This window comes from Lytechinus variegatus, chromosome 7 (genome assembly GCF_018143015.1).
Source record: "Lytechinus variegatus isolate NC3 chromosome 7, Lvar_3.0, whole genome shotgun sequence".
Lineage (NCBI taxonomy): Eukaryota > Metazoa > Echinodermata > Echinoidea > Temnopleuroida > Toxopneustidae > Lytechinus > Lytechinus variegatus.
The window spans coordinates 16,398,320-16,413,370 of record NC_054746.1 but is presented as its reverse complement, the minus strand read 5'-3'; the positions used below and the strand labels follow the sequence as shown (position 1 = coordinate 16,413,370).

Here is a 15,051-nt window from a genome sequence, read left to right as displayed (position 1 = left end):
TTGTGTACAGGCAACTCAACACAGAACCCTGTTTGGGAGTGATCCACTCTTTAGGAGGGGGAGGGGGATTACATTAAAGGGATGGACTGCTCTTGGAGTGTAATCTGCCATGTTACATGAGAATACAGGCCATAAAGAATAACAAAGGGACATTTTATTGGCTTTTCATTTGCGGATCTTAGGGGGAGGAGAGGGAAAGGGCGGAAGAAGAAAAGGGAGAGGGTTCACCTGGATCCACCACGGTATATACTGCAAATCCAGTCAATACCATCTGTTATCAAAACCTATTATAACAGTGCTACATGTTTTTTAGAAAATGCCATTTTCTTTCTTTATTTTGTCTACTGTAGGATGCCAGCCTATGATTTCAACCCTTGGTACATGCTTTATTTCATCACTTATATCTTCATCTGTCTCTACATATTCATGTCTATCTTTCTTGCTGTCATCTACAAGAATTACCGGAAACATCTCAAGGTATGATATATCAATATGAAATATTGTAAAACTTTAGTTTGACTCGAGTACGCATAATATAATTATGCTTTTAGGAATAGAAGTATTAATAATAACAATAATAGTGATAATGATAATAATAATGATAATTTTTATATTATTGTTCAAAATAGAAATTCTCTGATAATTTGTTTTGCCCAATTGAATGTGGGCCGGCAGGGGGTGCTTAATTTATGCTTACTATTAAGGATACATTAATGCATTAATGAACTAATATGAAAATAGTGAATAGGCATGAGTGCGCCTGTACAAGATTTCACATGAGGTAAAAGAAGGATACCCAATCTGACGAGGTGCAGTCATTCCAAACCAAATGGGTCTATTGAATGATGGCTTGATAAGTGAAGTAGGGACTGTGTTTATGATACCCAAAACTGATAATATGTGCCAATGTATTTCATATAAAGTAAGTAAGAGTGCACTTCCACACCAATCACTGTAATCTGTAGAATGTTATTCACTTATGGTCACCTTTTGTTTCAGAATGAGGTTCAGAAGTCTGTCTTCAACAAGCGTCGTAAGCTTGCCAGTGCATGGGACCTGTTGAAGGAGTGGCATGGAGGTCGTTTCCTCCTCTCATGGGGTCGATGGAAAGAGATGATGTCTATGGTTGCTCCTAAGCTTAGCCTACCACATGTACGTCTTCTATGGAGGGTTCTTGATCAGGACGGGCTCAATTTCATAAGTAAGTTCTTGGGCTTGGGCCCGTAACACAAAGCTTAGCAATGAATAGCAAACATGAAAGAATACTTCTGATTGGTTCCTAGTTGGCACTTTGAACCAAATGCACATGAAACATTGATCTTGATTGGTCTATCGATTTAGCGATTGATCACTAATCTTTGTGTTACGGACCCCTGGTGTTTTGTAAAGCTTTCTAAGTAAAGTTCATCTTTACGCACAACTAGTACCTATTATATTCTGAGTCTGCTACATAGAGATGTATCATTATGCACAGGAAAGGGATACCAGTCGCGTAAAGTCATTTGTAACTTTCGAACAACTTATGAAACATCCCCCTGCTAAGTTAATGGCTACAGGTTCCAGTAGTTGCATTGCTCAAACTTCAAATTTTTAATGGTTCATGATGATGAAATTTTATTTCTTTCAAGTTTGGGTGTGAAATAATTTATCTATTGATAAACTGAAGGTACAATAAAAGTCATTTTCATTTTTATGAGAACAATTTTTTTAATTGATTTTTTACTACATGATACATGGGAAACTGCTCTCATATGACATCAAAAAATTTAAAAAATTGGAATTCTAATAACTTATCTAATCTTTGCTGGATTTTCCTGAAACATTCACCAATATATTTTGTTATGCTTTCTCTCATTTTTACAGTAATCCCGTTGGCAGGGTGAACTTCCCCTTTAAGTTTGCCAAAAATGTAGTTGAATAATCAGAGCAGACAATTTGTTTCTGTTCAGGTTTTGGTAGGGTCTCTATTGAAGTGTGTTCATCATGGATAAGGATTAAAACGATTTGTTTTTATTTCTTAATGCAGATAAACGTACATTCATGAAGTTGGTAGACATCTTAAACGTGCCTATCGTACAGGTGGATACTCAAAAGTCCTTGTCCGAGAGAAATTGCCCAACATGTTACAACTCAAAAGCAAGTCTGTTTGTACGGACAGTCGTCAGTCACAGGTCAGTATAAATATTTTATTGTTAATCATCATCATCAGCATCTAAAGTCTGGTTTTCTTACTTTGTGGGGTTGCAAAGTTCACTACCGTGGTGGCTCTCTTCAATGCTGTCCTGGGTCCTGTAACACAAAGGTTAGCGATTAATTGTAAGCTTTATTTTCATGATTGATTGTTCATTGTAGTCAATGCAATCAATCGTAGAAAAATGTTCTATGATCATTGCTAAGCTTTGTGTTAAGGGCCCCTGGTGGATGTTTCAAAAAGCTGTTCGTAAGTTAAGTGCGACTGTAAGAACGACTGGTGAAACTTTCTTACTGTGTGCTAAATAATCACCAATGAACATTTAAAGTGAATATCATTTACCACAAGAAAGGATCACCAGTCATTCTTTAAGTCAGTCTTAACTTACAAACAGCCTTATGAGATGGCTCTATGTAGTGTCATATCAATGTGGGTGACGTTTGACACTGTTCTGTCTTCTTTGATAGTTTCCCCCAATGTCCTGTGAGGTTTCCCACTTGGAGGTGAATGATATACTTTTATCATTATTATTGTCATCCTCAAATACCAGTGTTCATGTGTAATTTGAAGTTTTTACTGTATTGGTAGTAGTACACTCAGAATGGCAGTAAACATGGACTATAAAGACAATAGAAAGTGTTAATATGTACTATTGACAGAACACACAAATGAACTTGTTGAAAGGTTGCATATATTAGAGGAAGGTGTTATTATGGAAGTGGTAGAGAGAAGTGGTTTGAGATGGATTTAGGTTTAGATTTATTCATTTTCCGTTCACAAAGCACAACAAAATAAAAAAATACATGGTCAAATTTAAAGTACAACATCAATCGGAATAATGCATAAGAATTAGAAGGTATAAACAATGAGAATTAATGTGATCTAAATTAACTTTGACTATTGGATTGGTTATGTGTTGAGGAGGGATGATGATGAACCAGTGATAAAAGCATGGGATATGGAAGTGGATTGCATCTAGAGGAAACAGAAGACCAAAGATTACATGTAGAGATATGGTGAAGAAGGAAAGTGGCAAGGTTGGTCTGAACGAGGAGGATGATCAAGACATAATGAGGTGGAAGGAGGGAGTGTCATCATGGCATGAGAGTTAGTACATGTAACCTTTTGTAAGAGGGATAATGTTGACTGAAATAAGTTATGATGATATAGGTGATAGTATCAAGCACTATGTATCCAGAATTGGTTGAATCTGGGGCCCGTTGCATAAAACTTTTTACCTGAGAAAACTCAGGTTGTTTTTACAGGAGTTTTTGCCCTGTGCTAAAGTCAATGGCGGAAATCAGACTAACCTTAGTTTTCAGTTTTTACCAGAGTTTTCTCAGGTAAAAAGTTTTATGCGACAGGCTTCAGGTCTTTTCCCTTGAAAGTTTTTTTTCCAAAATATGTTCATTCACTTAATGTGAAAGCTCACATACAATGTACCCTTTCCATTCAGACTAACTGAGCCATACACAATTATATAGGCTTGTATATATATATACAAGATTATATGTAGTATCCCTAGAAATTTAGTCTTGGAACTCTTGTTGGAATGCTCCCCAGGGAGTGGAGAAGGTGCATACACTGTATGCGGGCATGCAAGGATCCGATGACCGGGGTAATAATATGTCTGTAAAGCGCTTACAGACGTCGTTCCGATGTATTAAGTGCTAAATAAATGCAGAATATTATTATTATTATTATCAGATATACTGGAAATGTTGCAAATAGGCTTAAAAATTCTAGTTTCATTGTATCAACAAAAAAAGTACAATTGTAAAGCATAGACACCCTATTAACTAACTCTACAAATTTAAAGATTTTTTTTAAAACAAAGATTTTGTAACCCTACAGGGCTACAGCAAGTATTTCATTCAGTTATATCATTGCACTAGAAACACAGTCAACTTTCTTATAATTTTATTCAATTTTGTTTGTGTGCTTGTCTTTCATAATTTTTTGTTGACAGATACTTTACCTATGTTTTTGATTTGCTTATCATCATCAACGCATTCTTTGTGGGATTCAAATTGGATGAGGGGGAACCTTACTTCCTTGCTCTGTTCTCCGTGGAGATTGTACTCAAGATGTATGCCCTTGGCTTTTATAAATTCTTCCATAGTTTCTGGAATGTGTAAGTACCTCATGTGAAATTATTACATTAAAAAGAGTTTGCATTGTTGGGTTTTACCATGGACCTTCTTGGACCTGTTTCATAACACTTGTAGTAAATAATTTGCAATAATAGTTAAAAACTACTGAAGTCATTCAGTAGATTTGTTGTGGAAAATGTGTATTTGTTTGTTCTTATGCAAGTCTTTATGAAATATAACTATGAATTGTAATAAATATTGAAAACTGCATAGCATCATTCTATGAAACTCTGCTCAATTTGCAATTATATCTTTGTTGCAATAATTATCATTCTATTCAATCATTATAATGGACAAAAAAATATTCATCCTTTAGCTCAATAAATTTTGTAAGATATATTTTCAAAATTATATTTTAAAATCAAGTATTATGTACCTACCATTCCATGTTTATATCCACTGTAAGCAGGGCAGGAAGCCTATTGTCACACTTTTGAAGATGTTTATCACCCCCCCTTGCATTCCATTCGTTAAATTCTGTTATGTACTCTTCATTTTTTGTTCTCTGAATTGTTATGTACTGTTTGTATTATCATCATTTGCTGAATAAATAATTATAAGAGTGACTTTAAGTCACACTTAAATCTGTATGAAACACCTAACACCATTCTACTAGGTCACCTTGATGTAACAGATCTGTAGGGGAGACCGGGGTTAGTTGGAACATGGGGTAAGTTGAAACATTGTAATTTTCTTTAAAGCCTGTAAAATAAATTTATGCAATACTGTCCTCAATTAATATTGCTATTAATAATACAACAGTGTTGAATTATTATTGCAATAAATTGAGGGCAGTATTGCATAAATTTATTTTACAGGCTTTAAAGAAAATTACAATGTTTCAACTTACCCCATGTTCCAACTAACCCCGGTCTTTCCTATTAGATGTGTATGTGGGGCATATTTACCAAAACTAGCAATCAACTTTACTTTTCTACTTGATTTTGCAGATTTGATTTCCTTGTTATTGGAGCAGCTGTTGTTATCACCATCATAGAGGCTATTGTGAACAGCAGTAAGTAGATTGATTATAATGTGATGTTTCTATTGCTCTTGGTGATGGTGATATTTTCCTTGATCTTCATCTTTTTTTTATTAGCATGTGACTGAACACTGTTCTAATGGATTACTGCAATGAAAATACAAAGAATGCAAATGAATTCATGTTAGCAATGGAAGCTGATAATGTTTATGAAGATTGAAGAAGGTGATGATGATGATGATAATGATGATGATGATGATGATGATGATGATGGTGATGATGATGATGATGGTGATGATGATGATGATGATGGTGATGATGGTGATGACAATGATGATGATGATGATGTTTAGTTCAGAGATATTTCATTATGCAGAGCAATAGTCTAAGTTTATACTAAACATTTTTAAAGAAAATATAGTTTTGAATATCTGGTAAGGGGATAGGTTTTCAGGATTCTCCAAACTTGTGCAATTATTTTACAAACAAAACCTCTCAAATAAGTTTTCTTCTAAAAAAAAAACACACTGTTTACCCTTTATAATTTTCTGAATTTGATTGCAAACTCCTGACTATGCTAATACCTAGGAATGCCAGGGTGGTGTTTCATAAAACTGTTCTTAAAGTTATGCACAACTAGAACATGTTCTTAGGTGCCAAGTCAGCTACATGAGGGCATATCAGTAAGCACAAGAAAGGGTCACGAGTTGTGTATAAAGTCACGTGTATCTTGCATAAAACTTGATGAAACCGGCCCCAGGTTTTCTTCCATTAGTCAAATTTAGCCATTCAAACCAAGTTCAATGCTGGTTGGAAGTTCCTCACCTTGTTTCTTACTTTTTTGATATTTTATTTGATTACAGGTGAGACAGAGACCACGTTAGACATTCTTCTGATCCTTAGGGTACTCAGACTGGTCAGAATTATCAACAACATAGAAAGGTATTACCACTTTGTTCTGTATACTCGAATCGGTTATAGGTCAAATTGATATGCCACCATGTGATAATTTAAGGTCTATTTATTGAATTTGTGGTTCAAGGTCACAGAGATCATCATATATATTAAAAAGACTTGTACTTGTGAAAGCTCATTAACCATTTAAGGTATCAACCTCAATTGGAAGATATATGCTTACTGAAGTGACAATGAATTGATTTGTTTGGGGGAACGGAGTTCAAAGGTCAGAGAGGTCATGCATCTTCAAATTATCATTCTTGTGATAAGTCAAGAACTGTATGAAGGAGTAACTTCAGACTTGGTTTATGAATGCAAGCATTATAGGAATTAAGATATTGTGGCTTACTATTCTAGGAGAATAGCAAATTAGAACAGGAAATAAACTGGACAATTTCTCTGATCAAGCTAATTGGTGAATAAAAATATAGACCTGAAAACAACCCCACTCAAGATTAAACTACTAATACTATCAAGCACAAATAAACCTGATATTATCCTCAATTCTGACCCCTATGAAGTTATGCCTTTCTCCCAACCATTTCTCATTCATGGAATGGGCTGAAAGTTTCTGGATATAATCTGTGTGTATAGTTTCCTGATATCCAATTACTAAATTTTTAAAGAAAATGAAACCATTGCTGAGAGTGGGTGCTTGATGTTTGAAAATATATTTTCTAGATTAATTGGCTGAAAAAATGATAGCCACTACTCTTTTATAAGATGTTAACATTAAGTAATATGTTTGATGAATTTCTTTGTGACAGATTCCATGTCATCGTAGCAACAGTGATGAACATTGGTCCTTCTATAATTACTTTTGGTGCAATTCTATTTGTAAGTATCAAGTGAGAAGTGAACTGATTATCTTCTTTTTTTTTCATTTGACAGTGTCTGACTGAGTATAAGTTGAACATAGCTAAGTTTATACAGAATACATGTATTTGTATACTACTTTGATATACTCAGGTAGGCTCAAGTTTATACGGAATATATGTATTACTCATGTACACAAGGAATTTTTACATTAATTTTCATTATAATCGTAATAAAAGTAATAATGGATATTTAAAAGGGCTAAAATAAAAAGTATTGCCGTAAAATACACATTAACAATCACAGTCTTCCAATTTCATTTTCATGTATGTTATCATTCTTTAATTCAATAGATTTTTTGTGGTGTTTGACAGTGGTTAAGAATGTTATGCTCCAAACAGATGATAATTGATATTATATTCTGCATGCTAAGAATCTTGCTATAGGATTGGTCAGAAGTCACGTGATAAAGGGTAGTGTCCCCCATCATTAATCACTCGCAGTGATGGAACTTTCGTGTTTTGCTGATCTTTTAAGCCCATAGAGTCAAAACATGTTATGAATAAGTTTGAGTACGCGTGAAATGAAGGTCATTGCCACTCAATTTTTTGGTCCACCATTCTCCATCACCTAAAATGATGATCGCGCAAGATCTAGATGTGAGCGCAGTGTATGAAATAAAAGTGCATTGCCCCTCAGTCAATTGTTTTGATGGAAAAGTTCCTTTGTGAAATCACAATAAATTTTTTGGAGCAAGATCTCAGATGCTTGCGCACAGTTTGCATACGCACTAGCATCAAAACAAGCATAATCGCCTCGGTGGATTTTTTTTTGCAAAGGAAATCTTGATTTTTTTTCAAATCAAAATTGATCTTATAGCAGAGACGTATTGATATTGGTTTCTTTGCTTATAGTGGTTCCCGATGCGAAATATAAAGCATGTAATCACCTCTTGATTTCAGGTGACAAAGCAAACTATCGCTTCCTCGGCAAGCTGAATGTACCTGTTATCTTTCCTCAGCTTTGCTTCGGAAAGATAGCTACCTCCAGCTTGCCTCAGAATTGATGTTTGTTTTAAAAGGTTACCTTATTGAATGAACTGACGTAAGTTGCTTTTTATGATTCTCATTTAGGTTGTATTTTACATCTATGCTGTGATTGGGATGGAACTGTACGCTGGTAAAGTCAACTACTATGGCTATGAGGTTGATGGTGCAGACCTGACGGAGGATGAGCTTTATTGTGGCAACCCTCTCCTGCGTGGTTCAGATTTCTACCGAGATCATTACTGCAACAACAACTTCAACAACATCTTGAAGGCTTTCATCATCCTGATTGAGCTCATGGTTGTCAACCAATGGCATGATATCCTTTCAGTTATCACATTTCATAATGCTTGCAATATTAATCTTGAAAAATATTAAAAGTGAAAAAGTAAATGACATTAGACTTGAACTATCACATGATTCTGATATTTTTTTGTAAGCAATACATACCTCAGACCCCCTGAATATAAATTAAATGTTTTCATAGGATGATGAATATTTAACTATTCACTGACAATTCAGTAAATTTGTAAAATAATGTTATTTTTAATTATGATATTTAAAAATACAGTATTCTAAAGCATGCAAAGCACCCCTCTAATTTTGGAAAGTTATAAAACGTAATGATTCATGTTCTTTTATTCATTTCAGATGTTGATAGTTAACTATTTCTTCCAATAAACCAAGACCAATGTAGATCAATCTATTAACCTTAACAAAGTCACACTGATCTCTGAAGGATATGTGATAGTGACCAACAAGGCTTCTCGTCTCTACTTCCTCTTCTTTCACATCTCTGTTGTCATAGTCATTATAAAGTAAGAATCATACCTTATCTTTACCTTTGTCCTCATTATGAAACACACTATTTGTTGACCTTTAACGTCATTTTGAAGGAGGAATCACACCATGTACTGACCTTTGACCTCTTTATAAAGTAAGAACCACATGATATACTGACCTTTGACATCACTAATTTAAAATCGTATCATATCTTGAACATGACCTCATGAAGAAAGAATCACAGCCTACCTTCACCATTGGCCTATTTATAAAGTAAGAACCACACAATATCTTGACCTTCGACCTCACTTTGTAAGAATTTGACCTCATTGAGTACAAATCACACCATATCTTGACTTTTGGTATCATAAAGCAAGAATCAGAGCAAATCTTGACATTTGACCTCTTTATAAAGTAAGAAAAGCACCATATCTTAGCATTTGCTTATTATAAAGTAGTAGTCACACTGTATACTGACATTTGACCTCTTATTAAAATAAGTACCACACTATATCTTGACCTTTGACCTCTAGAAAGTGAGAATCACACCATGTTTCTCATTCCATCATGAATTTCAACAAATGTTGACTATTTTATTTATTTTGCTCTGTTTGTTTTCTTCAGTATCTTCATAGCCTTCATCCTTGAGGTGTTCATGGTGGAATATTCCTTGTCAAAGACAGAGTATGAAAGTGCTCTAGAGAAAGTGGTAGAAGACCTTGGTCTGAGTGATAAAATGTGAGTATTTACCACATCTTTAGGGTGGAAGTGTTGTGGTCTGTCTCTTGTCTTTCAACCAGCAGGTCACGGGTTCAAATCCCCTTATGACACCAACACCCTTTGGCAAGTTTTTTATTTTATTTGCCTCTCATGTCACCATTCAGGTGTTAAATGGGTGCCTGGAAGGATAGATATGTTGTTGGCTTAGCAAATTGAGTGACTGTAGAGCCTATTGCTAGAATACTCTACATCGAGTGGTATTGGTGCAGTTATTGTGTTGGGGGCAAGCTAGAATATGATGGCCAGCTTAGTGATCGAGTTATAAAGCTCTCAGTGGCATTCTCATATCGTATTGAGCACTTTACAGTGGTAAAATAGACTTGTAGATAAGTATGATGTTTGTTGACAGAATTTAAAGTACATTTTTGTGTCCTTTTTTTTATTTCATGTCTTTCAGAGACAACTTAGAAGAAGCAAATAGAAGGAGAAAGAAACCAGATCGTAAAGAGTTGGTGAAGGAGATGGAAACGGAATACCCTGAAAACCCTGACGATAATCTCAAGTTTAGACTGGGAAAACGTAGGTCTTACCTGAATGCCATTTTGAATGCAAATGTGAATGCAAACTTGAATACATGACGGCCTGTATTCTGAGCCCGGTGTAACTTTAACCTGGCCCGTTGCATGAAAATTACTATTATGCCAACTTTGCCATCCGGTGGTAACTTGTCTGGAATCCATGATATTGATTGGTTGGTGATGAGTGTTACTATGGTAGTTACCATTGGATGGCAAAGTTACCATAATAGTAGATTATATGTAATGTGGCCCTTGTCTAATTCTGGTCTAAAATTATGGGAAACTAAAACTGTCATGAATTTGTGCTTGTGTTTGCCAGAATCCTTCACATGTTTTGACCCTAACTATCATAATTATAATTTCAAGGCAATTTTATTGATTTTGAATGCCAAATGTGACGTTAAATTGATCATCTAATCATAGATATTTGAGTCTCGTTTGGCTACCCATATTTAAACTGCAACTTTAGACCACTGTTACAGTTAATTTGTAGTAGTTCAGAATATGGTGTTTAAATTGTATGCTCACATTTTGATAATCCATGTACCCATTAGATGCATTGCCAAACACTACAATCAATGTATGACATTCATTATGGCCATGAATCACATTTTGAAAGATTTAAGTTGCAAAAAGAAGCTGCTGTAAACTGCTTATCTAAAAAAAAAGAGCCAATGGAGTAAATAAGAGAGTCAAAAGGGGCCTAAGCTTTCGATCCTAGCAGAATCTTCTTCGGGGGCAAAATGACAAACATATAAGGTGGAACAACCATAATATAGACCACAGACATTAAACAGCAATGCTGGAACAAGGAGACAAAAGGGGCATTAGTGAGAAGAGATGACCAATCAGGTTAATGAAGGGGATGAAAGAAAAGGAGTAGGCAGACACAAAGGGAAGTTGGTGTTAAAAATGTCTAAATTACAAGTTTTGGCGCCTGCAACAGAAACATATTCAAATATGCTATCGAAGACGGTTGAAAACCCAAATGTATCAATTAGAAACATTTTATTCTTCACCAAAAATAACTGGTTATAAAGTTTAAGTGCCCCTTAGTTTGCCAACAATGATTACTTTCATTACAAAGTGATGCCTTTTTGCTCATTTTGAGTATTGAATTTCTATCATAAACTAAACTCACCTTTAAGAAAGCACAGGGATTGTTCCATGGAGTGATTTGTTAGTGATTTAAACTGCTGCCTCGAGCATTTTGCTAAATTCACAAAGTTGGTTTTGAATCGTTGGTCTAAAATCATGGTTTGTTATGCTTCATAAAACAGCACATATTTTGAGAAAACCGTCGAATAATGAATGAACTGTGAGACATGATGTTATTGATAGAATCTGTTATCTCTCTTATCTATTTATTGTGAAGGGCGGAAAGCAATGCAAGTGACTCTACAAAACATGTTTGAAGGTGAGCTTGACGATGAGGACATAGGTCCGGAGGAGATCGATGATGTTGATGATATCCCAGACGTAGACATCACCCCCTTCCCATTATCGGTGGATAACGTAGCTTAAAGAGATGCGTGTTCTTTCAACTTCCAGTTTTGACATTGGGATGTAGAGAAGTTATAATTAAATATCAGGTCTATGTAAGTTTACCTTTCCTAAGTCAAAGTCATTTTTAAGACCTGGGGCCTGTTTCATAAAGGACTTGCAACTGTTGTAACTTTGCCATTACGGCAAATTCTATAAAAATAAAGAGAATAACTTTATTGACTTTCTAGTTAGTATAAAGATACTGAGTATCTCATTAGTACTGTTAGCTGAACTCTGTGTATGCACTCAGCCAAAGTAATATATTCACCTTTATATACTTGTAATTATTCCTTCATATTAGTAAATTTATATTAATGATTTCACTAAAATTTAGATCCAGATTCTACATTTAATATGTGAATGAAAGTATTGATTTTACTGGTGACATTTCTTATATAATCTATTGTTTCTTTGTGGATAGTTTTTGAGCATATACAGTGTGTTACAGAAAAGAAAATGATAAATTGAGATGAGCATGGGAGTATCCTGCAATTTTTTTTATACCAAAGTGTGCATTATGTGAATGTTAACGGCATAGATTTACCTCATATTTGTTTATTCTGTTTGTTGCAATGCAAATACAGTATACGATACTTGAAACTGTATCATAATAAATTGACTTATACGAATATAGATAATATACAAATATACAATGACACTCGAGGATCTGGCTAAAACTATTCACATCGAAGGAACATCACATAGTACTATTCTCCCGAGGGCCATCGGCCCGAGGGAGAATAGTACTATGTGATGTTCCTGAGTGCGAATAGTTTTAGCCGGTTCCGAGAATGGGTCATTGTATATTTGTTTTATATCCCTTCCACTCATACCATTTTACAGCGAAACGATTTTTAATAAGTTGATATAGAACAATCGTCGAGAAGTTGAGAAAATAATAAGTCTGTTCAGCGAGCGCACCTGGTTAGTGCAGCTTGCCGAAATTTTCCCTTGGCATGCAGTGGAGAGTACCGTTTGGCTGAGTAGCGCTCTGCTCACATCGCACCGCACACCTCGCGTATCGCGAGGTAGGGGGGAGTAAAAAAAATGTATAGTTCACTTTTTCCCTAGGGAAAAAATGGACTATGCGTGACGTCAGCAAGGAAAATGAACTATATCACGGCAAACGTTTATCGTAGTAAAACTATTCTTTTTCTCCTTGTGTACACTCTCAATACAACAATCTTAAGTAAGGGATATGATAAAGAAATATTTAATGCAATATTATAGTAAGGCTTCAATGAAACTAATGAAACTCTTTATTGATGGGTTTTCCTTTTGCAGATATGTTTGGAATGTTGAGGGGGTTGTTATGGCCATTGATGTAGAAAAGTTGTTCTTTTTATGTTAAAATCATTAGTGATTTTTACTGTTTATTCTATTGAGTTAAAAATTAAAGTTACAAATTTGTTTCAAAATTTGTGATGTGGCTATCATAGTTGCAAAATTACTTGCAAAATTGCCTTAGAAATAAGTTCTTTTCAGGGCTCCAGATCTCAATAAATATCGAATTGACTCCTTTTTTCTTCATTCTTGCCAAAATGGTACATCAGGAAATTAGAACAAAGAGAATGTATGCATTGAATAATTTTCATAAAATATCATATTATATTTGTTATCTGATATAAGACTCTAATGTTAGGCAACTTGAAGGGGATACTATATCATGATTTGATGATAGTGATCATTTTCAAATGATATCATCAGGGCCCCGTCTTACAAAGAGTTACAATTGATCTGATCAAATTCAAGTATATAGAAATCCATCAATACCATAAATTTTTTTCTTCAGGAAATTTGCACAGTGTCATGTGTAAACAAAATATACTGAATTGTCAAGAAAACAGTAAATATAGGAATATACATCATATCTACAAAAAAATATTAACAAACAAGTGTTTTAGATGTTGACATTGCTGTCTTCCCGTATATAGTTGTGGTTGATTGGATCAATTGTAACTCTTTGTAAGACAGGGCCCAGTTATTGAACCTTGCTTTGTTGTAGCATTCATACTGGAAATTGTTATTTAGGTAACATCACTTAAAACTTTCTATTGTTTAATCAATACCTACCATTCTAAGTTCTTCTGCAAAGGGTCAAGTCAAGCATATATTGAATTGATGAAAAGTAGGTTTTTCATGGTATGAATAACATAATTTATACATTGGAGTGAATAATTTTTTTTTATAGACCTGATGAGATTTTTTATCCTTTTCACCATGAATTATAGAGCCAAATGATGGATTAGATTTAATATTGATTTATGATTAAGAAAGCCAGATCTGGCAACAAAAGAGGTATATGTTGTTTCAGCTTCCAGTTGGAAATTATTTCAAAATTCTTTGTGTTAATATTACTTTTCTCTTTTTTGTATAAAAAAGAAAGCAACTATTGAAATGATTGAACTTTAAAAAATATGATAACTTAATCTTCATTTGAAAAGAAAATAAATTTTGATGAATGTTGTTATAGCTTTATTCTTTTCTAATAAAATAATTGAATCCGGTATATCAAGGTTGTAATTGTTTCCTGTTATAAGATATGTTATAGGGTTATTGTGAAAGCAATGACGTGTTTTGCATGGCTAAAGTACATTAAACTGTATCAGGAAATATTTGTTTCTGGTAATGGTACTTGTCATTTTTTTAATTGAGCAAGGTTGTCTATTGCAATATCAAATTTGATTCTTATTCACCCGAAAGATGAATATATATGATTAGTTTTGCAAATCATTAGCATTAGAACAATCCCATAAGAAGGGTTTCCTTCTGAAGGATTTCCTTCAATTAAAACAAATATGTAATCTAAACATATAACAAAAGGTTAATTCCTCAAAATCAAGTGATTTAATTTTTTAATCAAGAATTGGTTTGTTCTCTGACTTAATTGGTCGAATGTTCCTACACTAATTGACAAACTTCTGTAAAAATTAAATTGATATGTTGGGTCGTTTTGGAAGTACATATATATTGTAGAATATCATTGTATTCCAAGTCAGAAGTCATTTCTGAATTTATTTTTTAAACCTTTGATGAATATTCAAGTGATGTAGTTGATAATTATACATTGCTATACAAATTGTTAAGCAGAATTTTAGGGGAAATTTCTTATCTCAAGCTCTCTTAATCCATCCAATTTCGTTTGTTAGTAGTTGTACATAGTATCTTTTCAAGATAATGAGCGATTGATTGAAATTAACGGCAAAAAGCGCCAGGACTGATTGACATGTATATTTTTTTATCGGGTATCAAATATTTCCTTTCAAGCTCTCAAAAATAG

The 15,051-nt window shown here is 34.1% G+C and overlaps 1 protein-coding gene across 2 annotated transcripts in view; it reads left to right on the top strand.

Annotated features, from left to right (window-relative positions):
• LOC121418568 (two pore calcium channel protein 1-like) overlaps positions 1 to 12,413 on the top strand; it is a 35,593-nt gene extending 23,180 nt beyond the window's left edge. For both annotated transcript variants that reach the window (XM_041612501.1, XM_041612500.1), the window contains exons 9-20: positions 351 to 477; positions 1,000 to 1,201; positions 2,027 to 2,171; positions 4,161 to 4,325; positions 5,295 to 5,359; positions 6,190 to 6,268; positions 7,051 to 7,120; positions 8,233 to 8,464; positions 8,873 to 8,963; positions 9,553 to 9,666; positions 10,106 to 10,227; positions 11,602 to 12,413. In XM_041612501.1, coding sequence (XP_041468435.1) covers positions 351 to 477; positions 1,000 to 1,201; positions 2,027 to 2,171; positions 4,161 to 4,325; positions 5,295 to 5,359; positions 6,190 to 6,268; positions 7,051 to 7,120; positions 8,233 to 8,464; positions 8,873 to 8,963; positions 9,553 to 9,666; positions 10,106 to 10,227; positions 11,602 to 11,750 — 1,561 coding nt within the window. In that variant the 3' untranslated portion in view covers positions 11,751 to 12,413. The remainder of the gene's footprint in view (positions 1 to 350; positions 478 to 999; positions 1,202 to 2,026; positions 2,172 to 4,160; positions 4,326 to 5,294; positions 5,360 to 6,189; positions 6,269 to 7,050; positions 7,121 to 8,232; positions 8,465 to 8,872; positions 8,964 to 9,552; positions 9,667 to 10,105; positions 10,228 to 11,601) is intronic.
• Positions 12,414 to 15,051: the final 2,638 nt, after the last annotated feature.